The sequence below is a fragment of the Leptidea sinapis genome, chromosome 12, assembly GCF_905404315.1.
Source record: "Leptidea sinapis chromosome 12, ilLepSina1.1, whole genome shotgun sequence".
Classification (NCBI taxonomy): Eukaryota; Metazoa; Arthropoda; class Insecta; order Lepidoptera; family Pieridae; genus Leptidea; species Leptidea sinapis.
The window spans coordinates 9,945,270-9,973,074 of record NC_066276.1 but is presented as its reverse complement, the minus strand read 5'-3'; the positions used below and the strand labels follow the sequence as shown (position 1 = coordinate 9,973,074).

Here is a 27,805-nt window from a genome sequence, read left to right as displayed (position 1 = left end):
AAACAATTTTATTATAACAACAAGGAGCATACGTTACGAAATAATTCTTGATGTTATGAATAATTATTGACAAATACATAAAAAACAGTATTTTATTAATTATTACAGTACAACGTCTGTCGAGTCAGCTAGTTTATATATATATAGTATATACTATGCCGAATAACAACAGCTATTGAAACTAAACATAATATATATAGGTCTACTAGCTGACCCGACAGATGTTCTATAGATAATAAAAAAATACTGTTTTATAGGAATTTGCCAATAATATTTCAAAACATCAATAATTATTTCGTAAAAAATGCTCCCTGTTGTTATAATGAAATTGTTTCACAGTGGAACTGTCAAACCGTGCGTCACTAATTCCCGTTTCCAACATTCAGTCTATCTCTTATACTTGAGATAAAAATCGTAACTATCGTTGACTTTTCTGTCCCAATAAAAATATCGACGGTAACTCACTTTATCCGTACACGCTGTCTGTCAATGGGAGGACGTATAGCTTACCAGCGATAGAAGTTTGTATGGAAATTGCAATTCACGCGTCCGGCAATATAAGGCGATAAGAATGACTTATCGGGTATATTGGGACAGCTTCAGATTATTGACAGTAGAAGTTAGTAATTTTTCTCTATCTACAGATTGTATATTGGGAACGGCAGTAAATTATCTCATAGAAATGATGTCTATACAAAACAAATATTAATAATAAAAATAATTGTGGGTCCCAAATCGAAATAAAAACTATCCTATCTCTCAAGTTGGAATAAACTGCACTCCATGAAGTGATCTCCATTAAAATCAGTTCATTAGTTTAGGAGTCCGTCGCGGACAAACAACGTGACACGCAATTTATATATATTAAGATATGTTAATTGTTAACCTAGAATAGACAGAAATATTTTCAACACACTTTGCTATTTTATATGCAACAAGCCGACCCAAAAAACGTTGTATTGCCACACAAATTAGTAAAAGAAATGAAAAAAACAAATTTTTGGCCGATTCTCAGAACTACCCAATATGCACGGAAAATTTCATACGAATCGCTACAGCCGTTTTGGAGGAGTTTGTTAACAAACACCGTGACACGAGAATTTTATATATTAGATTTATAATATGCAAGCATTAATTAGAACTGCTTGGTGAGGCAAATAAGGAAACTTAATAGTAAACTAATTTTCATGCTATTATTAAGTTTATGTTTAATACATACATATTGCTTTGTTTATTAATTAGTCTTTGTCTTTTGCAAATATGAGCAGAATGTTCCTTATTTTTATTCTTTTTCCTTCCTTTAACCTTCTTTGAGAAAAAATTAATTTTCTGTACTGGCTAAATACATGCGTGCAAAAGGCTGGCAAAGGTTGTATGAATATCCATAATGTATATAAATAAATTATATATATATATATATATATAATTATATATATAATATTTAAAAACGGAATGATATTTTACTCCGACACAAGCCAACCAAGGAGGTAGTTATCAATGTTTTTATTTATATTTCGAACTGGGTTGCAAATAGAAAGCTGTTTATTGTAAAAAAAAAAACAAACGAGATACATTTGCGATGGAGCAATATCGGCTATGAAACAGATTTTTTAAATAAAATATATCAATCGGAAAGTTGCAACAATCTTTGACGAATCAATTACGAAACAACGAACAACAATAGTTTGTCCCGGTTTAATTAATCATTTGTTTTTTAACCGACTTCAAAAAAGGAGGAGATTCTCAATTCGTCGGTATGTTTGTTTTTATGTTTGTTACCTCAAAACTTTCGACTGGGTGAACCGATTTTGATAATTCTTTTTTTATTTGAAAGCCGGTGCTGGTGGTCAAGATCTACAATAGCAACTATGAGAAAACCATAAAAGTCTTAACTTTGCTACAAGTATGTGCGCGACAAATTTAAAAATAACTCAATATAGCGCCAACCGATTTCGATAATTATTTTTATTGTAAAGATATACTTCAAAGGTAGTTTTGTGAGAGTTTGGTTAGGAGCAAAATAACGATACTCAGCCGAATCTTTTTTATGCTATCCGGAATTTCCAACTATCTGTAATCAAATTGTAAAGCGCTTACGTTCATTGCTGCATTGAAAGATTTAGTACATCTACACATATTTAGACAAATTGTTAGAAAGTGTACTTCAATTTCACTTAAAAAAAAACAGTTTTCTATTTGCAACCCAGTTCGAAATTTAAATAAAACCTTTGATAAGTACCTCCTTGATTGCTTTGTGTCGAAAAAAAGTTCGTTACATTTTTAAATTCCACGACAGATGTGAGTTAACTATATAATTTACTAGCTCACCCGGTAAACGTTGTTTTGCCATATAAAGTATAATTCACGCGATAGTTTTATAAGTAATAGAATATTGCCTATATTATAGCCTGTACATCATTTTGTTCTATTGTCAATAGTTTTTACAGCGCACACAAAAATAGGTTTTCTATTTTACACCTTGTGTTACAAAATAGCAATTTTATTACGGATCCCTAATTTTTTAAAAAAAACATAGCCTTCCTCCATAAATGGGCTACCCAACACTGAAAGAATCATTCAAATCGGACCAGTAGTACCAGAGATTAGCGCGTTCAAACAAACAAACAAACAAACAAACACTGCAGCTTTATAATATTAGTATAGATTTATAAATATGGGTATATTATGGATTTTCATACAACTTTTTCCGGCCGCTGCTCGAATGTATTAAGCCAGTACAAAATAATGCGCAGAGAAATAAATATTGAATCGCTATAATTTTTCCGTTTCTTAGAATAGAAGAGAATATTATTTAGGTGTACTTTTCAAAGATGGTGTTTTGAAGTTCGTTCCAATACGGTACATCAAATACAGTTTTTTTTCTCATCCTTATGAAGAGCTCGCTTTTAGTCACCGGTACGAGGGAACAATCTTACACATATACATGAGATAAGTTAGGACATGACACCCGCGATTGTCACTTAATTTCTTGTCACTCCCTAGGTGCGTAATATACTATTTTCCATTGTTTGAATACAACTTGAAGCTGAAAATATTTATAAAAATAATGTCTACTATATTCACAGTCATAATAATCAATAGGAACTTGCTAATTTCAATGGATAAAAATGTATAATTACCTCAGATACTTATTGATTGTAAGTTTCACTTCTTACGTGTATACCTACACTATAACACACACACTTTTTTATTTAGAACATTGTTACAACAATACAAAAACGCCTGATGGTATCTTTATACCATCAGCTCAAGGTTTCCTTGTGCGGTGTTTCCAGAACGATAATGGGTACCTTTAAAAAAATCAGTTAAATCTTTCTAAAAAGCCGGCAACGCTCCTGGGACTCCACAGCTTTTACAAGAGAATGTGGGCGGCGGTGATCACTTAACATCAGATGACCCGTGCACTCATTTTTCCTCCTTTTCTCTCCTTAAGACCTCCTCAGAACGTTTTGTTGAGTGTTTACGTGTATATATTTATTTCATAGAACATTATTTTTATATATAAAGGTTAAATAACTATAACTGTATACCATCTTAAAGACTTAAATTATTATTATTTCCAGATCGAACCAAAATGGAACATGCTAGAATCGTTTTCGCGAGACAAAATGGATCTGCTCAAGATTGACGCGCTCAAGAACACTTCCCCAGTTTCCCGGCAGGTCGTGGACGCGTCGGAGATCTCACAGAAGTTTGATGAGATATCATACTCCAAGGGTGCAAACCTAATACGAATGCTCAACCATACCATATCGAGGGAACTGTTCTTGAAAGGATTGGCTATGTATTTGAATACATGGTAAGAAATTGTTTTAATATAATAGTTTTCTAAGTTTTAGACTATTTTTGCCAGTGTGAGACTGCCAGTCTGCCTCTCAAAAAAAAATCTCACTCTTGAAACTTATTTGTCGAAAGAGCGCCATCTAGTGAAAGTAGAGGAAAACATTATAGACGCCACACAAATCGTAGTTAACTTTTACGCGATGGAATAGGTAAAAAATCTCACATTTGGCTTTACAAGATTTTCGTATTCATCTAGTGTTCAAACAAATATTTCATTAATGTTTTGAATCGTTAAATTAATTTTTAAACTACCACAGAATCGTTTAGCTGCTGTTGTTAAGGTAAATGAAAGAGAGATAACATTTGCCCTTTTGTAAATCTTATATATAAAATTCTCGTGTCAAAATTTTAGTTACCTTACTCCTCCGAAACGGCTTTACTGATTTTTACCAAATTTTATATGCATATTCAGTTGTTCTGAGAATCGTCTACTATATATTTTTCATCCCCCTAAATGTTAAGGGTTGAACCCAAATTTTTTTTTTAATTTTTTGACAATTTTATTTTATTATGATTCAGCAGTGAAAAATACATAGAAATTTAAATTTTCGCCCTGCTACGATCTACAACTATTTTTGTAGCACGATTTTAATATTCTGTTCCATCCACCAAACCGATATAGGGTTGCAAGATGGCTATCGATCACAATAAGTGTATTATATTTGGTAGGTCTGAGAATCGGTTGCATCAAAATTTTAATAATTGATTATTTTCAATATGTTAAATGGCAATACGACGTTTGCTGGGTCAGCTAGTTATATTAATAATATTTTATATAATTTAAATTAAGCTTAAGTATAGAAAAAAAAAAGGCTTAAAATATTCTTATGGAAGTTATATTAAATAATTATTATTTAAAATATTTTGAATAATTGCCACGAAAGTACTTGAATACGTAACTTACGGCCGTCCCCAATATACTATCAGTCAGTAATTAGCTGTCAATAATCTGAAGCTGTCCCAATATACCCGATAAGTCATTGTTATCGCCTTATATTGGGACGCGTGAATTGAAATTTCCATACAAACTTCTATCGCTGGTAAGCTACACGTCGTCCCATTGACAGACAGCGTGTACGGATAAGGTGAGTTACCGTCAAGTTTACTGGGACAGAAAAGTCAACGATAGTTTTGATTTTATCTCAAGTAAGAGATAGACTGAATATTGGGAACGGCCGTTAACCACTTCTCAATTTAATTTAAGGAGATACCAAAACGCCCAAGAGAATGACCTATGGCAATCGATGGCGAATGCTACTAAAGACGAGCCCTCATTAAAGGATGTCTCCATAGTGGCGTATATGAACAGCTGGACCCGACAGGCTGGCTATCCCGTCGTCAACGTCACCAGGGACTACAGCACTGGATATGTTGTTTTTGAACAGGTTGGCTTCTAGTTCAATAGCTGTTACATTGTTTTACAAACGGGTATATCGCTAATATATGATACTAGGGCAAAGTTTGTAGGCAATACACCCGATTATTCTTCATTGTCTTGTCATAAATTTAATTAACCAGCTGTTAGGACCTTTTCGGTTCTGCGTAAAATACTTATATAACATTGTAGTCTGTAAAGGTTAACCCCCTTATTCATAATAGTCTGCTAACTTAAAGCATTGCTAATTCTCACTCTGTCTTCTTCTATTGAACTAAGTCAGAATGAGAAAAAACACTCCTTAGCGGCTGTTAAAGTTAGCGGACCATTATGAATAAGGGGGTAAATCTTCTTGTTTTGGGATATTGCTGGTATATAAAAGGTACCACTCCCAATACTCTTCCTTTCGACACACCAGCTTTTTTATTTGTTGTTTTCACTCTGTTTGTTTTCTAACATCAGAATGGCTAGAGGCCATAGGAGGCCCAGGTTGTTCAAACTTCTAGTCTTATTTCCTCTTTTCACCTTTCGAACTATATTGCCAATATATAGATACTGTAGCGTGTGGGTCCTCCCTCACACGCGAGATCATTATGGAATGAAACGACCGCGACGTTGTTCTTTAATAATATAATATTTAATAATAATTTTTATTTACATACTTGTTAGATCACATAATTTAAGAAATATATTAGAGAATACTTGTACATATACTTTCATTTAAGTTAGCAATAATCCGTTTGTTTTTTTTTTTTCTTCAAAAGTTTTGTAAGTTTATTTTTGTTTATCCTCTATTTTGGCTGCTCGCATGATAAACGTATATTAGTGGAACATTTATAAGTGTGTGTGCACAATTTTATGTGTATTTTGTAAATGTTTTGTTTCCCAAAAATAAATTAATAAAGGAAATATTCGATAAAACGAATTCATGTCAACTGATGTCACTGTATTCACAATCGACATCTAATACTTCTATATTCACTTTCACTTTCTATTAAGCATACTAATTATAATTATAAATATTAAATATTAGACTAAAGGCTGACCGTTTCATCATTTCTATTTTGTCTCGTTATTCAATTACTATTCGCTTATGTTCTCATTCGCGCCAATATTCAAATTTTGAATCATTTATTCTATAACTTTAGCTTGACGGCCAACCATAGAACAATGAGTTCTTATATGCGGATAAGAACTCCTTGTTACAATTCCAACTCAATATTCTTCTTTATGGTGTGTCCACTCCACCTACATTTTTATTTCTTTATCTATAATATTAATTATTGTAAATGTCATTAATTAACGTGTCTATCCCAATAAAAATGTTTCACTTAAAGAGTTAATAGTTATTTATGCAACTGTTGTGTAATAAGGGGTATTAAAACACGAATGTGGGTTTATATGATAATAGTATCACTTGAGTGTTTTAATACCTAATTATCAACAGTTGCATACAAGACTTTACCTACACCCAGAATATGAATCCTCTAAAAGATAGTGAAACAGCTTACTGCTAACATTAAAACAGCCATCCCTAGTAGTAACTTAATAACATCCCTTACTGATTATATACAAATAAACTAAGTATTAATGAAAGAATTATTAATTTTAGTAGTAATTTACATTTTGTATAGTGTAATTATTAAAATTCTCTTTAATATTATGTTATTTTGCAGTGTTTAAAATATCCGGCGGTGTGCTGTCAAAACTTGAATCGCTAATTTTTTCAAGAAAAATGGCGGCGTTTTGAATAACCTACTTTTTTTTACGGCGCGCCATGTTCTGGTAGTGTGGAACGCGCGTAAACGATAATGTTCTTTTTTTGAAATTCATACAGATACCACGCATTGAGCAATAAGAATGTGGCTGTTTGTTAAAACTCTTTGTGCATGAAAGGATCGAAAAAAAACCAAGGAGTGTTGTTATGAAATTCAGTACAACATTACAACACTCGTTTGGATGATGTAATGGTTATTACGACATTGGGTGTTTTAATGTTGGTAATAAGCTAACTGTTTATGAATCTTTAATAGAGGATTTAAAGCATGGGTGTAGATAGTATTTATGATTTATTGCAGCGTCTATTCACAAGTGCAAAAAGTCCGTACAAGAATATGGAGAAGCAATTATGGCAGATACCAATCAGTTATACAACAACGGATGTCCCGGACGAGCAGTGGTCGACCCAACCGAGATTGTGGCTGAAAGATGCATCTGTCACATCAGAGCTACCCCTCAACCAGACACAGGCGCTATACGTTAATGTTGGAGCTATAGGTAAGTGAAAATCGACAAAAATAATATATTATTAGTACCAGTGGGCGGCTCCTTTGCACAGGATGCCGGCTAGATTATAGGTACCACAACGGCGCCTATTTCTGCCGTGCAGAAGTAATGTGTAAGTATTACTGTGTTTCGGTCCGAAGGGCGCCGTAGATAGTGAAATTACTGGGAAAATGAGACTTAAAATCTTGTCTCAAGGCGACGAGGGCAATTGTAGTGCCACTCAGAATTTTTTCATTTTTCATGAATCCTGAGAGGCCTTTTAATGGGTAGGGCGTATCAATTACCATCAGCTGAAAGTCCTGCTCGTCTCGTCCCTTATTTTTATGAAAACCCTAGATAGTGAAATTACTGGGCATATGAAACTTGACTTCTTATGTCTCAAGGTGACGAGCGTAGTTAAAGTGCCGATCAGAATTTTTGGGTATTTCAAGAATTCTGAGCGGAACAACCCTTATTTTCATAAAAAAGCACTAGCAACGCGCAAGTCGGTGTTAGTCAAGGTAGGTTTGTAACTACATACATAGTTATAAGTGAGATGTGCTTGTGTGTGACGTGACGACGCGAGAGGCGAGTGGGGCCGCCGCGGGAGGACACATTTCAAAAATTACAATAATTGCAATTACATTATATTGTCGTAATATATTGATGGACTTTTAGGTACTTAATCTAATATTTATTCATTTCATTTTACTTTGGAGAAATCAGTTGATTATTAAGATGTAGAAGAATACGCGATTATTTTTCTACTTTTTAGTGCATATTATATTGTTAATAAAAATTAACTACAAAATATCAAAGGAAAAAATCAAGTTCAAATAGAGGTACTAATTTAGTAAGTAGTTGAACTATGGCATACAAGATTTTATCAACGATACGTCACTCGAACGGTTGGCTCAGTTGGAAAGAACGCTCGCACTGAACGCGAGAGGTCGCGGGTTCGAGTCCCGCATCGTTCATAAAATTTTGTTTTCAGTTTTATTTGTGTAATTGATCCCAGAAGTGAGGGTTATACTTTAAAAAATAACATATTGTTTAGTTTTGCAATCTGAGCGACATCTCAAGTCAATTTCCTAATATGCAAATATTGGGGTTGAGCAGGTTATCAACTGTAAAGTAGATCCTGTAGATGAAACCACAACCTGAGTGTTGAACAAAGCGTAAAAGATTTTATCAACGATACAACACTCGAACGATTGCCTCAGTTGGAAAGAGCGCTCGCACGGAACGCGATAGGTCGCGGGTTCGAGTCCCGCATCGTTCATAAAATTTTGTTTTCACTTTGATTTGTGTACATTCCGATTAATATGTTTCACCGTCCGTAGGTTACTACAGAGTAAACTACGACCAGAAGAATTGGAGAATGCTCTGTGCAGCGCTTAAATCTGGCGACATCAAGTCTCCAATCACCAAAGCGCAACTCTTGGATGATGGCTTCAACCTTGCCAAGTTCGGATACCTCAAGTATAGCGCGGCGCTGGGGCTCACAGAGTTTGTGATCGACGGTGAAGACTCTGTCATGGTGTGGGATATGGTGCTGGGTAACATGGGCTTCTTGAGAGCCAATTTAAGAGCCACCACTGGATATCCTGCTTTCCTGGTAAGACACTTTATGAAGCACATAGTATACGCAGGGTTATAAGATTAAAAATTAACTAGTACGATGCATCTGTCACATCAGAGCTACCCCTCGATCAGACTCAGACGCTATACGTTAATGTTGGAGCTATCGGTAGTGAAAATCGACAAAAATAATGTATTATATTATTAGCACCAGTGGGAGGCTCCTTTGCACAGGAAGCCGGCAAGATTATGGGTACCACAACGACGCCTATTTCTACCGTGAAGCAGTAATGTGTACACATTACTGTGTTTCGGTCTGAAGGGCGCCTGTGCTAGTGAAATTACTTGGCGAATGAGACTTAAAATCTTGTCTCAAGGTGACGAGCGCAATTGTAGTGCCACTCAGAATTTGTGGGTTTTTTATGAATCCCGAGCGGCACAGCATTTTAATAGGTAGGGCGAATCAATTACCATCAGCTGAACGTCCTGCTCGTCTCGTTCCTTATTTTCGTAAAAACCCTAGAGCCTTACCACGTTTTATTTTTATCTTAGATAATTTATATGTTTAGATAGAGTCTCTTACTGCTAAACAACCGATAAAAACATCATTTTATTAGAGTGCGTCACGAGCGATTACACTCCCGATCTGTACGTACCCTTTTGACGACCCATATAGCCGAATGGTTAGTGACCCTGACTACTAAGCTAGAAGTCCCGGGTTCGAATCCCGGTAGGTGCAATCAATTATATGATGAATATGAATGTTTTTTTCCGAGTCATGGATGTTTATATGTATGTTTAAGTAAGTATATTGTATTTAATATATCGTTGTCTTGTACACATAGTTACAGGCTATGCCTAGTTTGGGGCAAGATAGTTTGTGTTAAAGTGTGTCAATGTTATATTATATTTGTGTTTGTGTGCGTGTATTACTCACAGTACAGGTTAACTGTCAAACTCAATTTTTTTCGACGTTTTCACAGCTGTCACAGTCTATATAGACGTGTATCTAAAATTGTCCTATATAAATTTCTTGAAATGACATCTTTCACTGTGATGACAGATGCGCTTAAACTTTACATCTGTTGACTGACTTGCATAAATTTGTCTTTAATTAAAACACAATTAAAAAAGTTTTTTTTTTTATTTTAAATTTATAATGATTGGGACTGCAAGCGGCCTTGACTAAGCAATCTGTTATTTCAATCTTTCCTTCCACACTAGGATTTCCGTCCAAGTATTATAAGTAAAAGAGCTTTTAATAACAGGACTACATTCGACTGCTGATCAGTAATCAGTTACAAAAACTGAATTACGGACTCGACGAACCGAAAGATGACAATGAATCATTCCTGGTGGATAATCTTCTCTCCTGGGAGTGTCTCGCCGAGTCCCCTCGGTGTCTTAGATGGGCGAGAGCGGAGTTCGATACCTGGATGAGACAAGCTGATTCTAATAATAACACGTATGTAGTTTTGATGTTAACATTATTATACATGAAATTTTCAGAGTTCAAGGAATGGTTATCGACGATATCAATATTTTTTGTAAGAGGGAGGGCAAAAAAGAGAACAATTTTTTTTTTTTTTTATAATATGTTTTTTCTACAACAACTAACAGAACAGAAAGCTTTTGACATTCATTAGTATCATTTTGGTGACCTAAATGAATAACGTGGTTTTGATTTGATTTAATTTGACATCGGCATTATGACAAATCAGGTATGTCAAAAACGGCTGCGTTCAGAAAACGCCCGAGTTTTATTGGCTTATATTCCGTTCAGTAAATTTAAAGTATTTTTCAGGTTCATTTAATAGTTAATGAGTACTATTGCTGTTATAGATTTTGCCTTGAGGCCGATGAAACGCCTCTCCATCTCCTCTGCGATTGCGGCCCACTAATGTATAAGCGTTACACCATCCCTGCTCCCAGATGCTAATTGTAATACTCGCTTCAAGCAGATACTGCGGTTCATAATTGCCGCAGGGCTTGACTACACATGAGTGGCGAATGCAATAGTTCAATTTTAGACGCGGTGTTACTGGGACTCTCCAGGACTAGTCAAATAACCCACCCTCTTCAATTAATAATTATAATATAGATAATAGAGTACATCTGCATACAATAAAAATAAAATACACCGACATAAAATAAGAAAACTATACTCTGTTTTAACCGTACCGTTGGCAACCTTTGACGATTGCCGATAGAAGTCATAAAGAATGTTCAACAGATTGTTGTTTTAATGAAGTTGCATATTTCGTCAGAACTTCACAATCATATCCTATGACATTACATGTATGTAGAAGCTTTAAATAATTGGCTAACATGTCTTGCTTATGATGAAGTGGAAAATCTTCTGATCAGACTGACATGACAAACACACGCATTGTATAGATGGACCCAATTAAAGGTCCAATTCAAACCCACGTGTACACACACTCACTCACACACACACACACACAATTTATTGTAAATTGCAAAATTTGGTTTATAATCATTTCTGTTTATTTCTATATTGTTTACTAAATAAAATGTATCTGCTAAGGAAGTTGCGAGATATTCCCAATACAAGACAACTTACTGGGAAGTCTCAACCACTAAAAAATGTATATGTAATCTTTGAAATAAACGAAATTTATTTATTATTTATTTATTTATATTTAATCAAATCTTGCTCGTCGTCTAAATTATCATTGACTAGCTCCCTAGTATGGTCGAGGTGGAGATAAAAGTTACGTACGAATATGACATCTATTTCATAGGAGTTAGCGTTCTAAATGGAGACATTTAGTTTAAGAGCTCTCTTGCATGGAGTGCACGTATTCATTTATTAATTGTTTGATTTGGGTTGCTAGATAAAAACTTTTATTTATAAAATTATTGGCACATCTATCGCATGTCGCGTTACGATAGGCCGCGGAGTACCGTAGTGTAGTAGGGGTGAAGTTGTATCATTAATTTCAACTACTGCTTTCAAGTCAGTTGGACGTCGCCTTAGACCCGCGCTAAGCCGGTCTAAGGCGCCAGATTTAAGCTCTGGTTCCCGAGAGGGAAATTAGGTTCGAACCCCACACCAGACACATACCTGAAGCTCTTTTTTTGCAAAACAAATATTGCTTAACATCTTTAAATAAAATTTTATGAACGATGCGGGACTCGAACCTGCGACTTCCCTGGCTCAGTTGATGAGCGCTTGTACAGAGCGCGAGAGATCGCGGGAGTCCCGCATCGTTCATAAAATTTTATTTTAAGTTTTATTTGTGTAATAAATCCTAGAAGCGAGGGTTATCACTTAAAAAACATAACAAATTATTTAACATCAATAGATACATATTATGTATATATATATAAAAGAGATTTCCACGTATATAGTCACTCATCACAATATCTCTGGAACCATTAGAGCTAAAGACTTGAAATTTGGTTGGAATATTCTTTGCACTGAGTAGAGGTCAGCTAAGAACGGATTTTACGAAATTCCTTTTTTTTTTACTATGAACAGAACAACGTCTGTTGGGTCAGCTAGTTCATCATATAAATGAACAACATGGTGTTTATTGAATCAATTTTGTAAGCAAACATATAAGCTATATTTAGTTTTGAGTCGTGTTTTTTTTTTTTCATATTTCAGAATACCAAGTCGCCACCGAAACTTAGTATACAACATGGCGATAAAATATGGAGGCCGCGAGGAATTCAACTTCCTCTGGAACGTGTTTCAGAATAGCTCAGACCCCAATGTGAAGAATCTTATCATCAGCACATTGCCAAACACCAGAGAGGAGCATCTCACCATTTTGTAAGTAACACGCATAAAAGATTTTGGATTAAATGTTTTTTTACACCATTCAACTTATTAAAATACGTTGACAACTGACAAAAACATCTTTTCTGTGATTTGTTTACTTATTTATCAAAGGGCGACCTATAAGATAACGACCTGTATAGCCGAGTGGTTAGCGATCCTACCTACTAAGCTAGAGGTCCCGCGTTCAAATCCCGGTAGGTGCAAGCATTTATATGATGAATATGGTTGTGTGTTTCCGAGTCATGGATGTTTAAATGTATTTATGTATGTTTATATGAATTTATGTATGTTTAAGTAAGTATATTGTATTAAATACATCATTGTCTTGTAACCCATAACACAGGCTATATATGCTTAACTTGGGGCAAGATAAATTGTGTAAAAATTGTGTGAATATTATTATTATTATATTATAAGATTCCCTAATAATAAAAACTGGCCCAGAGCGAGTCGGATACGTACACGCAGGGAACCGGATTATGAGTAAAGGATGTAAAAAAAGATTTTGTAGCAATATAAAAGGTTGTTACTTTTTAGTCTTCACACGCTACTATATATTGTTACCGTACTTAAAGCGAACAGCGCCATCTGTTAAGTGTTGCCAATACTATGTCAGGATACACTAACGGCCGTTTCCAATATTCAGTCTATCTCTTACTTGAGATAAAAATCGTAACTTTTCTGTCCCAGTAAACTTATCGAGGGTAACTCACCTTATCCGCACACGCTGTCTGTCAATGGGACGACGTATAGCTTGCCAGCGATAGAAGTTTGTATGGAAATTGCAATTCACGCGTCCCAATATAAGGTGATAAGAATGACTTATCGGGTATATTGGGACGGCTTCAGATTATTGACAGCTAATTTCTGACAGTAGAAGGTAGTAATTTATCTCTATCTGTAATTCTGTTAATCTGTGTTATTAATAAACGCGATGTAATTCCAAATTTAAATTTTTTTGTCATTATCTTACCTTTGTCAATACGTAATAAAATGATAGGGAGAAGTAATTTTAAACATGGAACAACTTTACGTTGCTTTTATAAATAATACAGAATGAGTTTCCCCTCATTGGAACAAGTCTTTATACGTTTACTAAAAAATACAACAGATTACTTAGGAATGTTGTGATACTAGTTCATTGAGATTTTTCTGGTACAAAATTATTTATTAAGTGCATGATCAAATTTTGTATCTACAGACAGTTATGAAGACAAAATACACATGATCGTTAATTACGTATTGAGACACCTTCCGAAATACAGAAGTATTCTATTCTTAATATTGTGGCTTTGGCGGAAAGGTCACCATAATTTAGCCAATGTCAATTGTCTTTGACAAACATGGATTGATTTATAATCATGGAAGTCAGTGCAATAAACTGTCAATGTCTAGTCACGCGACTTTTATTTTAATTTAAGTATTGAATAGACCGCAAGGTTTACGTCATTGTTGCTCTCATAAAGTGGAGTGTTTAGAAGAATCGTGTTTATTTAATCGCTAAAACCCTTGATTAAAAACCCTTTTACACAGAAAGTTGGTGTAATTAAGCTTAATTTTATGTACTTTTAATGCAGTTATCGACTGAACTTAGTAGGACCACACATACAAAGCCCATAGTTAACTGAAACAAAAACAGCTCAAGAAAGTTAGCCCCCCAGACTTTTTTTTTATTATATCGTTAGTTCGCCATTTGTTCTTGATTGTTCTCTATAAACATTTGTTTGTTCTCGATTTATTTATTTAAAAAAAAAATTGCAATTCATTAAAATTGGTTAGGTTAGGTTATGTTAGAACAGTTAAAACAACGTAGGCAGAACCAAATAGTAGGCGTTTCCCCCCATTAACAGGGGGCGGGGGCTAACTAAAGGATATGTTTTTAATTAATTGTTTTTAAATAAACAACAAAAGAACAAACAATTATTTATAGCGAACAATTAAGAACAAACTACGAACTAACGATATGCGATATTGAAAATTCTAAAATAGAAAAAAAATTTTTTTTGGGGGGCTAAGTTTGATGAGCCCACAAAAACATTAAAAATGTCCTATTTTTCTTCTAGCCTGCTAGAAAAGAGTCTTACAGACATGCCCAAGCAATACGCAGCCACCGTGTGGGGCTCCGACTCGCCTAGTTCCATTACCCTCACACGCAACTACTTCGTGCGTAATTTTGAACGTGTCTACGCCAAGTTTAATGACATGGACCCGTTTACTTTCGCCAACATATTGAACATGGTATTCGGCGACGTTTCTGATCAAGATGAGCTGGATAGGGTGAGTAATCAATTGGTATTAACAAAAAAAGGAAATAGGTAGCTCTTCTTAAGTATAGCGCCATCTGTTAATTGTTTCCGTTACTACGTCGTCGCTTATCATTATTTGGCCCAAGTCCTTTCCGATTCCCTTTTAAAAATCTGACTTGCAATATGTTTAGATATTGGTAATTGATTTTCCGAAAATCTCTAAAACTCGAGAATCAAAATTAATTCCATACGAATAGGAATTTTTAGGCAAATCTACCATTGCATTGGAATGCAAACAAAATAGCGCTATGAGAGAGAAGAAATCTCTCATATTTATGTTTATTAAAAAAAAACAGCTTTTTGCAGATCAGTCAAATTTCCCTTCTATCTGCGCGTCCTCTTGTCTTTTGAAGCTGTAAATACTCAGCACTATTTTAGGTTGACAGTAAAAAAAATTATAGTTGATCTATTCAAAAAAAAAATTGCTAAAACTATTATTTTTTCTCGATATCAACAGATGAAACGCTTCGCAATTCAACACAAAGAGCAACTTACCCCGATGTCACAGACGCTTCAGAAGATTATAGATGGCGCTAATCTCAAAATCAACTGGAACAGGCGCTACTTGAACGATGTTATTAGCGCGCTTAAGAATTTTGTTGCCGGTGAGTTTGTTTGATAAATTTGATCTAAATATTATAAATCTAAGTTTCATTTATTATTTCTTAGGTTTAGTTCATTATATCTCTAGTACTTGTTTGTTTTTTATTATGTATTGAAACTTATACCTGGCTTTCTTGCACAGGTTGCCAGCTTTTGAGTACAGAGGCACCCGACTCGTTACTTTTTCTCATTGGGCACATTAAAAAATATGTGTTTGTTAGTGTGTGTGTGTGTGTGAAATGGAGCTTGGACGTATATTTATATATGTGTGTCTGCATCAGTTATAAAACCAGTCGATTGATTTAAATGAATGTGTGTTTTGAAGAATTCTTTATTTGTTTATAATAAGTACTTATAACTAGTGACGACCCGCTCGAACCTCGCGTGTCTCCTGCACATGTATGCATGCCTGGTTAAGCATATGCAATTGTATCATTTGCTATTTTGGTGCATCAATGGTATGGTATCTATTCAATGCTCCTCTATGGTAAATGTTTGAGTCTGAATAGCTTTTGATGATGACCACGTAGAAACCCAAGCTCACCCATATTGTGGTTGCTGAGGAATAAAATTTACAACGCCCTCTGTGCTTTACATATACAGATTGGCATAACTATAAAATAGATATATTCATCGAATACATATGTGTTTCTATAAAATGCCCGCGCGTTGAGAATGAGGCAAGCCGCCATTTTGTGACGTCAGGTCCGAACCCTTAAAAAATCACCAATAGGTACCGTTTTCAAATGACTGCCTACTGACGTCATGGTCCCTGTTTTAACACGCGAGAGTTATAAAATAATATATATATGGATAAGAAAACAATTGTGTATAGCCATATAAAATAAGTTATTTACTTTTTTTCAGAACATGCAAACCGAAACGCTACCACAACGGCGACAGAGACTGGATTAACAGAGAACATAACGATAAGCATATCCAATACCACGAATTCTAGTCGATAGTTAAACAATATATTGTTAAAACTCATTGTAATCACGGACGTGTAAAAAAAGAAGGACTCCGCGCCGTGATATTAGCAAGTGAAGCACCGTTATGCTAGTGTGTGTGCGGTTACGGGGGATACTAGTTACAAAATCTTTTCTCCCTTAAATAATCATATATGGCCACAAATACTTATATAGTATCGTTTTTACACTTTAACACAACGCACGACGTCATTTTTTAAATATTTTATTGAGACGCAAACTGATCTCTCACAGACGATAACAATTCTCATAATAGCCGCCTATCGGCCTGTAGTAGTGTAAGTGTGTGCGTGGGGCTATGTATTTACACGTTAATCGGCTTGTTTTGGTGCTACACTGTTATGTAAGGTGACACGGAGTCATTATTTTTTTACTAGTCCGTGATTCGGATATTCCCTTCGAATATTTTAAAGTTACTTATTAATTATACCTTAGTAAATTATTATTTAAATACCAATTACTTGAAACATATAAGACATGAAATAAGCGTATATTATTTGAATTTTTGTATAAACTTTAAGATAATTTTTGTATGAATTTATTAAAAAATGCTTGAAAAATTTAATTGGTGGAATCAATCACAGTTGTAACAGTAAATCCTTAGATAATTTATGCGTCTAGATCAAAGTTTCTCAACTTTTTTTGGTCACCGCCGACATTGAGAATATGTTTTTTTCTAGAGTATTTTTTTGCCTTTTTAGACTATATTTTTTAATCTACCCAAGCCCCATCTGCGCCATCTCAATGCCCCCTAATTTTCTCTGGGTCTTCTACTGCCCCCCCGAAAGTCTCAAACGCCCACAAGTTATCACGTTATCACCCACGTTGAGAACCTATGATCTAGACAGAGTCTCTTGCTGTTCGACAACCGATAAAAACAAGCTAGGAATATTAGTTTAGTGTGCGTGACAAGCTACGTCTTACACTCGCGATGTTTATGACACTGTGTCAGTGTGCGTAAATTGCTCAAAATAGAGGTTAGTTCTAAAGTCTTCTTTTTTCGACGTTTTCACAGCTGTCATGTCAAATCTATTTCTGTTCTTTAATATTTTGGTAATCTTTCCATCAATCAAGTAACTTAATTTCAAGTACAACCTGATGCAGTTCTATATTTTCTGTCCCAATTACTGCTAGGCAAAAGAATTATACGTGCCATCTGAATTTATCGCGTTTAGTATTAAAAAATTTATCTAATATATAAAATTCTCATGTCGCGGTGTTTGTAGTTAAATTCCTTCGAAACGGCTTGACCGACTCTCATGAAATTTTCAGTGCATATTGGGTAGATCTGAGAATCAGACAACATCTATTTTTTTATTTTCATCCCTCTAAATGTTAAGGGTGGTCCACGGCAATATTTTTTTTAACTTTTTTGACATTTTTTTTTAATTTGTTTGATTATGAGTCAGCACTAAAAAATACATACAACTTCAAATTTTCACCCATCTACGATCAACAGTTACTTTTGTATCGCGATTTTAATATCCGCAACACAACGTTTGCTGGGTCTCTATAAGATTTTTTTGTCGTTGTCGTCTGAGGCAGGCTTGAATCCAAAACAATACTGCCTTGTAAATTGTAAATGTACTGGGAAGTCAAAGGACCAACGCCATGCAGCCATGTCATATTATAATTTATGTTGTGAGAGTTGAGATCGAGTCCTGCCAACACGTTAGCTCATTTTTTTTTTTTCATTATTATTATTATTAGGACCTGAGCTACTAAGATCTGCTCAGTCTGAAATCTCGGAATAATAAATGGTCCCCAGGAGTAGTGATATATAAAGCCCCTGTATAGTAAAATTCACCCAAATCGTCGAAAATGCTCACGAGATACGAAACATATTGATGGATCAATAGATAATTTTAAATACATTTAGGGTTTCAGTAATAAATATCCGGGCGACCGAGCCTTACTCGGATTTTTAAGTATGTACAAAAATAATTAGACATCTGGATTCGAATCGGGGTCTTTCCGGATCACCCAATGTCCATCTGAGCTATTATAGTCTTGTATATAGTGGCGAAATTTACCTTTGTATTCTAATGTTATTGTAGCTGTTTCTCATTAAAACACGGATAAAACTACATTTTTTTTAATTGTAACCTAGCTAGATTGATTTATCGCCCCCCAAATTATTTCCACTAAAATAAATAGCTTAATTATTGTTATAAATAATTGTATTCTTTTCATTATAATCTGCTATTTCAGTTCCATTAATTATAATTTGTCTACTAAGCGTGTTAGATTGAGCTGCATGATTAGATAATAGATTACGTCAGATAGACTATCACAGCTGTGAACACGTCGACAAAATAGCGGCGAACTGTTAACCTTTATTTTCAGCAACGCACGCACAATAAAACAAAGTGCCTAACAATTCTCGAGTGTAAGACGTAGCTGCGTTGACTAAAGGCCGTTCTCAATATTCAGTCTATCTCTTACTTGTGATAAAAATTGTATCATTGACATTTCTGTCCCAATAAACTTATCGACGGTAACTCACATTATCCGCACACGCTGTCTGTCAATGGGATGACGTATAGCTTAATAGCGATATATTTGTATGGAAATTGCAATTCATGCGTCCCAATACAAGGCGATAAGAATGACTTATCGGGTATACTGGGACAGCTTCAGATTATTGACAGCTTATTACTGACAGTAGAAGGTAGTAATTTATCTTTATCTGTAGATAGTATTTTGAGAACGGCAGTAAGAGCAAGAGACTCTAACTAGACTTATAAACTATCATAAGTCTGCATGTGATATAAGCGAAGTCCTGTATATAGGCAACAAATTTGTGCCATGGTGCTTATTAAATAAAGCTGATTTTGCAATATCAGCCACATTGGTTCAAAACGTTCTCAAAGAAATATAGATATATATATATATATATTACATAAAATCATGAATTCAAAAAATACATTTCTTTGAATATTATAATATTTTGTTAAATATTTCTTATGTTGTATCAACAGTAACTAAGATTATATTGTTTTTATAGTGTGTGAATATATGAGCTAGTGAAATTACTAGGCAAATGAGACTTAACATCTTATGTCTTAAGGTGACGAGCGCAATTGTAGTGCCGCTCTGAATTTTTGGATTTTTCAAGAATCATGAGCGGCACTGCATTGTAATTGGCAGGGTGTATCAATTACCATCAGCTGAACATCCTGATCGTCACGTCCCTTATTTAAAAAAAAAACTTTAGTAGCAAATCACTTGTTTACAATTTACACCAAGTTTTAAATGATAATAATAAAATATTTTATTTGCAGCTAAAAACCACAATAAATAAAGCAATTCTTAAATTAAATTAAAATTTAAAATAAAACATACCATACTTATTAAAAAGACTAGGAACGTTAGCCGCAAAAGCTCGGCATATGCTGGCATACATATTATGCATGCTCAGCGCTTCGCTTGAATGTAAATACTGTTTCTATTGGTTTTAAGACATAAATGAAATCAATATGATCATTGTCTGTGTCTCTGTTTTGCTTTTTCTAATATTGTACATGCTAGAGTACTTCAGAAAGTGCTCAAAACCACTTAATCATATCGGCCGCAAACAGAAGCCTGGTTTACTAATAGTTCCGAAAAGAAATGAAATTTATTTATTGAGTCGAATACAGTATGCATTATAGATATTAAATTTATTGTAGTGTCTTCTATTCGGCTAATTTAAATTAGCATGAAAAAAGTTTATTTAAATTTAAAAAAATCCTTAACACTATAAAAATTTGTCGATTAACCATTTAAACAGGAGTCCAGTAAATCGTTTCTGTGGTAAGTTTTTTATCTTTAGAGATAGATGATTGAATAATTTTATACAGATTTCATAGCTACTATTTAGATATAATTTTGCTATGGGACAGTGGCCATAAACCTGTATATCCGGTAATCTGTTGGAACGAGGATTCAAATCAATGGCACTTTTAAATAAATGATTATTAACCGACTTCAAAAAGGGAGGTTCTCAATTCGGTATCTGTATGTACACCGATTACTCTGAGATTTATGATCAGATTTACGTAATTCTTCTTTAGTTCAATGCGGAATAGATGCCATTTGGTCCCATAAAAATTTTACATAGTTTGGCCCAGTAGTTTTTATTTTATGAAGATTTTTTATTAAAAATTTTGTCTACGCCGATGATATAATTGTTTAGTTTGTGTACGGCTGTTTTAGGAGTTTCCATTCCGGTTGATAATATATCATTATTATTAACTGAGACTAAAAAGTAAAAATTAAAAAAAAACTACGTTTAAAAAAACCGACTTCACAAACTGAAAAGTATTAAATAACTAAAAATTTAATTTAATACACCTCTTATGCAAACCTATACCTTTAATAGTAATAAAATACTGTTTAATTAAACGTAGTTTTTTTTTTCGTTTAACAAATTTGCACGCTTAACAACAGTAAGTGAAAAAATTAAAACATTAGGACACAGTTGCTTTCCCATTTAGTTTTCAAATTTCATTGTAATTGGGTATTTTTTGTAAGAGGAAATTGCCGAGAACGAATCTCTGCATTTTGATTACTCACGATTTATTACGAGTCGGAACTGTGGTTATCCTTAACCTACTGTCTTGCTCGCGATAGTGCGACGGAATACTGTTTTATAATTATTATATCTGAAAAACGCCTCAGCTAATGTTACGAGCTGTAAATTAGAATTAGAGATTAGATGAAAATAATTTTTATTTTTTAAAGTGATAACCGTTCACCTGGGATTAATTACACAAATAAAATTTGAAAACAAAATTTATGAAGGTAACGTCACGCGAACGGTTGGCTCAGTTGGAAGAGCGCTCGTTCGAATCCAGCACCGTTCATAAATTTTGTTTTCAAATTTTATTTGAGTAATAAAAAAAACCTTGAAAGAAAACCACGAACTTAGTTATGAAAAATTTTAAACGCTATGTTTAAGCAGGACAGTTAACTCAACGCACAGACAATCTCAATCGTTAAGTATATAAATAAGCCCATATAAAAAATATTTTAATGCATAATATGTATTAATGAGATTATAAAAGAAAGTATTTAATGTATTAATAATGTTCCTTTCCAAATACTTCACTATGTAATATGTAATTTATTATTTTTAAGGTAAATTAGTATCATTTTGTTACCAATATATCGACGCCATTTTTGAAGTGTGAGTTTTAGCATTTCTACAAAGACTATTTCTGTGTTATTAATAAACGCGGTGTTGAGTGCCAAGTTTATTTTTTTATTATTTTTTTCTCTTTCTCTTACCTTTGTCAGTTTGCTTGCCAGGGAGAAGTGGAAGTCTCCTTTGCACAGGATGCCGGCTAGATTATGGGTGCCACAACGGCGTCTATTTCTACCGTGCAGCAGTAATGTTTAAGCATTACTGTGTTTAGGTCTGATGGGCGCCGTAGCTAGTGAAGTTTCTGGGCAAATGAGACTTAACATTAAATGGACGTAGTTAAGCAGAAAGGACTTTAATTAAAATTAAAACCACACTGGTCAAAATAGAGTCGAATCTGTCTAAAACCCAATTCTAAAATGTACACGGAATCTGTTTCCTTTTTATATTTATAAAGGATATATGGAATATTATTTATAGCTGAAACTTCAAATACCTAACTCAAAAGTGCCTTTGTGTGGTTTGAGTTCTTTCTGCTTAGTTACGTCCAAATATGTCTCAAGGTAACGAGCGCTATTGTAGTGCCGCTCAGAGTTTTTGGGTTTTTTTCAAAAATCCTGAGCGGAACTACATTGTAATGGGCAGGCCGTATCTATTATCATCAGCTGAACATCCTGCTCGTCTCGTCCCTTACTACTGTCATTTAATTTTAAACTTGGGAGTAACTTTACACTGCGTTTATTAATAAGACAGTTACGGTGTTATTACAAAAACGTTAAAGATGCGTTCAACACTTATATTAAAAGAGTTCTATAACAAATCCGTTTCTGTTGTTTAGCTCCATTTTCGACGTCGTTTAAATAGTTAGACACTGTTTAACCAAACACGTGTCTAAACCATGTTTAAATATTTTTTTGTAATAACGCTGTTAAAGTTTAAACATTGAAGTGCAACAGTTAACTTAATTAGCTTTAAATCAAAAAGGTATTTTGGACCAACTAACAATGTCAAAATGGAATTGATAATAATATGATTTTGTTATTATAGGTAATAAAAAATAATACATGGAGCTATTAAGTAAAACGTTGACATTGTTAGCTTTTTCAAAAACTACCCTCATTTTTATAAAGAGTTTGTATGATGGTGCTTCAATGTCGAATTTATGTTACAATGTGAATATGTGCCCAAGATGATTAATGTTAATAAAGAAATTAAAAAGTAATTTTTTTTAATGACTGAGATTAACTGTACAATTGGCCTCTTGTGTGGCGTTCCTCCACAGTGCGGTTTTTAAGGAGCTTTATTCCACGTACTACAAAGCTGTAGAATGAGCTTCCTTGTGCGGTGTTTCCTGGACGATACGACATGTGTACCTTCAAAATAGCGCGGTCACCTTCCTTAAAGGCCGACAACGCTCCTGTGATTCCTCTGGCACTGCAAGAGAATGTGGGCGGCGGTGATCACTTAACACCAGGTGACCCGTACGCTCGTTTGTCCTCCTTTTTCATAAAAAAAAACTTTACATAGCTTCACTCAAAAAAATATTTTTTGTCCATCTCTCATAATGTAATTTTGACGATATCAGTCAAAACATTAGAAGAGCCGGAACCACGACATTCTAACTATTCGACAACCACGTGTTTTGCAAGAAATTTCTTGCCTCGCACAGCCACTTTGCGGAATCAATTACCGGCTGCGGTTTTCCCGAACCGATACGACTTAGGGACCTTCAAGAAAAGAGCAATCTCCCTTCTTAAAGGCCGGCAACGCATCTCTCTTGACACCTGTTGTTGCGGATGTCCATGGGCGGTTGCCTCACCTCTCCCCATCCCGTGAGCCTCTTGCCCGTTTGCCCCCTCTTATATATAAAAAAACACGATTAAAATAACTTTTCTCGATAAAAACAGCGCTATATTTGAAGGTACAATTACCTTAATTTTTTTTTTTATTTTTACCTTAATTTTAATTTTGCTTTCTATTTTTTTGTGAGAAGAAGTAACTGTACCAGAAAAATTTTCATCTAACGGTAAGTTATACGCAGTGCCCATTACAAAGCACTACCTCATACTTCTGAGGATTCTCGAAAACGAAACTTATTTTCACTTTATTTATTTATATTTTTGACTACCCCTATAGCCCAGTGGTTAGTGAACCAGCCTACTTAGCTAGAGGTCCCGGGATTAAATCCCGGTAGGTGAAAACATTTATGTGATGAATATGAATGATTTTTTCCGAGTCATGGATGTTTATATGTGTTTATGTATGTTTAAGTAAGTATATTGTATTAAATATATCGTTGTCTTGTACCCATAGAACAGGCTATGCCTAGTTTGGGGCAAGATTATTTGTTTAAAAGTGTGTCAATATTATTTCAAAAAGAAATATAGATAACAGATTGAAAAAATGTTATAAGTACGATTATAACATGCTTGTTGGCTGTCTTTTTTCCTTTAGTTAGTAATTGTATATAATATAAGGCTGGAAAATCTGAATGATGAATGATGAATCTGTCATGATATCAGGTCATTGACTTACAATAATCAACTAGACTCACAATCACTTTCAAAAATTCTCTTTAGCAAAACTCTGCCTACGCGTCTATTTGGCAGAGTTTTCGTTCATCTATGTATCGACCGCGCTTTGAATACAACGCCACGCAATGACAAAGTATTCAGTGAAAAACTGTCCAAATAACAGCATATCCAAACTAAAAGGATGCAGTGTCGTATTTCAGGTAAGAGCCTGTCGGCGTTACACCAGGGTTTTCTCGCTCATCAGTCCATCAAATTCATGTAACGCAGTGCCGCTGAGGACTCTTGAAAAACCCAAAAATACTGAGCGGCATTACAACTGCGCTCGTCACCTTGAGACAAGATGTTAAGTCTCATTTGCCCAGTAATTTCACTAGCTACAGCGCCCTTCAGACCGAAACACAGTAATGCTTACACATAACTGCTTCTTGGCAGAAATAGGCGCCGTTGTGGTACCCATAATCTAGCCGGCATCCTGTGGAAAGGAGCCTCCCACTATATATATATATAGATCCAATCGTAAGATAGACTCAGGTAGGTACGTACGGAATTTTGCTGTTCGTGCTATATATCGGCTTTGTTATAGACAGTCACTCAAAGAAAAATTTAAAGAAATAAATATTATTACTGTTCATTGTCAGTACATATATGAAAATTTAATATACGTTCAAAAAATCGTCACCTTTTTCCTCTTAATGATGATTTTCATTAATATAACACTAGAAATAAGGGATTGCTTGTAACTAATTCTAGTAGGCTTCATAAGATACATAATAGCTTTAATGGTAAATGTAAACCCTTTTATAATAAAGTCCCAGCCACTGTTTAGGCATTATCTATAAATAAATTTAAATGTTTGATTAAAAAATGACTCTTGTCGTAAATCCTACTACTAGACAGCTGAATATCTAAGTGATCGGAGAGCCTGGGATTAGCTTATGATTGTTTTAAAGCAATAACAATGACAGTACAATATTGTATATTTTATTAGAAAGAGCGCAAAAAAAAGAATGCTGGGAGAGTTTCTTGCACCACTTCTTCTCTCTCAGAGCGCCATTTGTTTCCGAAGCGGTAACCTTAGAAATGACATCAAAAGTAATTCTATAGGAATCAAAATTGAGAAAATAAATGCCTTTTAGTACCTTATGTATAAAAACAACAATCTTAAACATATTTAAGGAACTATTCACAAAGGGTTATAAACTTACTCTAATTAAACGGCAGTAATCCAAATATTTTGATTTGTCTTGAGTTTTATGTCAACATCTCCTGAGGATGCCTCGTGTAGAGGCGAAACAAGTGTGGATTTGTTTTAAGATAAATATTGGCGGAATTAACACTCAAGAAAATTCAAAATATTTGTATAATTATGGTTTTCCGCAAAATAACGCCTACTTCAATAAAAACGGTAGTGATTCTATTGACTGAGTTTTTTTTGGGAAACCAAACAAGCGCACGGGTTACCTGATGTTAAATGATCACCCCAAACTCTTGCAACACCAGAGGCTTATATCACTTAGATCACTTATACTTCTAGATAGACTATGACAGCTGTAAAAACGTCGAAAAAAATTGAGTTTTGAACTAGCTTCTATTTTGAGCAATTCACACACACTAACACAAAGTGTCATACAAATCGCGAGTGTAGGACGTAGCTTGTCACGCACACTAAACAAATATTGCTGGCCTGATTTTATCGGTTGTCTAACAGCAAGAGACTCTCCCCCTTATTCATAATGGTCCGCCAGCTTTAAACAGCCGCTTAGGAGTGTTTTTTCTGACTTAGGTCAATAGAAGAAGACAGAGTGAGAATAATTAATGCTTTATTTAGCAGACTTTTATGAATAATATCTATCAAGACGTATAAATTATCTAAGTTTAGAAGTTTGATTTCACAGCTACTCCAAAAGACTGTTGACTTGAGTATATCATTTACACTGGTACCCATAACACAAGTTAGATCTTATCTTGGGTATCAGAGTTTCAATTCAACACTGAATTTTATTTAAGATAAGTTAATTTTTAAGACATAGTACATATATATTTAAGTGTTGTGAACCACTGTTTTTAGTGAAATATAGTTTATTATTATCATTTTATTTTCAAATCGAAACCTTCATGCGTTCCCGAGATTGACAGAAGGACGGACAACTAACGGCCGTTTTCAATAACGTATCTCTAGTTACGGATACATTGCTATCACAGTTTAATGACAAAATCTTATCTATCCATAGTTATGTCCAATATAGTAATAGTCGAATGCTTTATGTCGATAGGTTATTGAAAACGACCGTAAGTGATTCTATAAGGATTCCGTTTTGTCCTTTTGAGGTACGGTATCCTAAAAACGTAGAAAAAAGAGTTAATTTCAATAGCCAAAACGAACTATTATAAGACTCGATTATTTGCAGGATTCAAAATAATTACAATAATAACTATGATATTCTAGAGATATCTTCATGTTAGAAAAGGATAAATTGATGAGTGAAATTATTAAATTACACCAGTCTAAAGCAGTGCCTTACTCATTTGTTTAAAATATATACATATTGTTATCTACTAACCACACACATACCCTTTCACACCCATACACAAACATACACACAGTAAATAAGAAACACAAGAGGCAGTTGTTCTGTAATATATCTTGTTGTAAAACTATTGTAAAATAATATTGTCAATATGAGTAATCTATAATGGCCTTAAGAATTATGTTTTATATTATTGTTTATTAACGTTAGTTGTAACGCTGTTAATTACCAATAAATAAATAAATAGCTTTTCCCGTTTTATGTAAAATTATAGCTACTTTAATAAAAGTATTTGTATCCTGAAGGGGAAACTGCGATTAGTAAAAATAACATAACGTAATAATAAAAATAATTTATTAAATGATTGTAGAAGTGTGGAATGATACATCTGCTATACTTAATAACTCTTATGTTTTTTTAAATTAATTTACATTTTTTTAATTTACTAATAAGTCATGACGTTTGGGTATTTTTTATGCATCGCTTCACAGATATTGTAAAATTATGAAGCTGTAAATATTGACTTAAATGAGTAACAATGAGTTTTTTTGCTACTTCTTCACATTATAGATGAACCAATAATTTTTTTTTTATTCAAATTATACCAAAAACAACAAATAGGTGGCGCGGGAGTTAGCACTATAGTATTAGGTATGTCTCCTGAGCTGGAATAAATAATTTTACGCGTAAAAGCTAGAGAAGTCTATAGAACAATATTCTGGACTCTAGCTAGTAGGAACCGGCTAAGTGGCCAGTACATACATAGGTATTGATTCGCATTGGTGTTAGATTGATTACTTGGTTATGTTCAATGCAGCGACGAC

General features: G+C 34.2%; 1 protein-coding gene and 1 non-coding gene across 3 annotated transcripts in view; both read left to right on the top strand.

Moving 5' to 3' along the window:
* Positions 1-23,141, top strand: part of LOC126967143 (aminopeptidase N-like) — a 42,693-nt gene extending 19,552 nt beyond the window's left edge. For both annotated transcript variants that reach the window (XM_050811580.1, XM_050811581.1), the window contains 9 exons: positions 3,585-3,820; positions 5,069-5,249; positions 7,318-7,516; positions 8,848-9,122; positions 10,354-10,550; positions 12,720-12,887; positions 14,960-15,173; positions 15,660-15,807; positions 16,673-23,141. In XM_050811580.1, the coding sequence (XP_050667537.1) occupies positions 3,585-3,820; positions 5,069-5,249; positions 7,318-7,516; positions 8,848-9,122; positions 10,354-10,550; positions 12,720-12,887; positions 14,960-15,173; positions 15,660-15,807; positions 16,673-16,770 (1,716 nt within the window). In that variant the 3' untranslated portion in view covers positions 16,771-23,141. The remainder of the gene's footprint in view (positions 1-3,584; positions 3,821-5,068; positions 5,250-7,317; positions 7,517-8,847; positions 9,123-10,353; positions 10,551-12,719; positions 12,888-14,959; positions 15,174-15,659; positions 15,808-16,672) is intronic.
* Trnas-uga (transfer RNA serine (anticodon UGA)) lies at positions 8,408-8,481 on the top strand. The gene has a single exon. It is a non-coding gene; the product is annotated as a tRNA-Ser (tRNA).
* Positions 23,142-27,805: the final 4,664 nt, after the last annotated feature.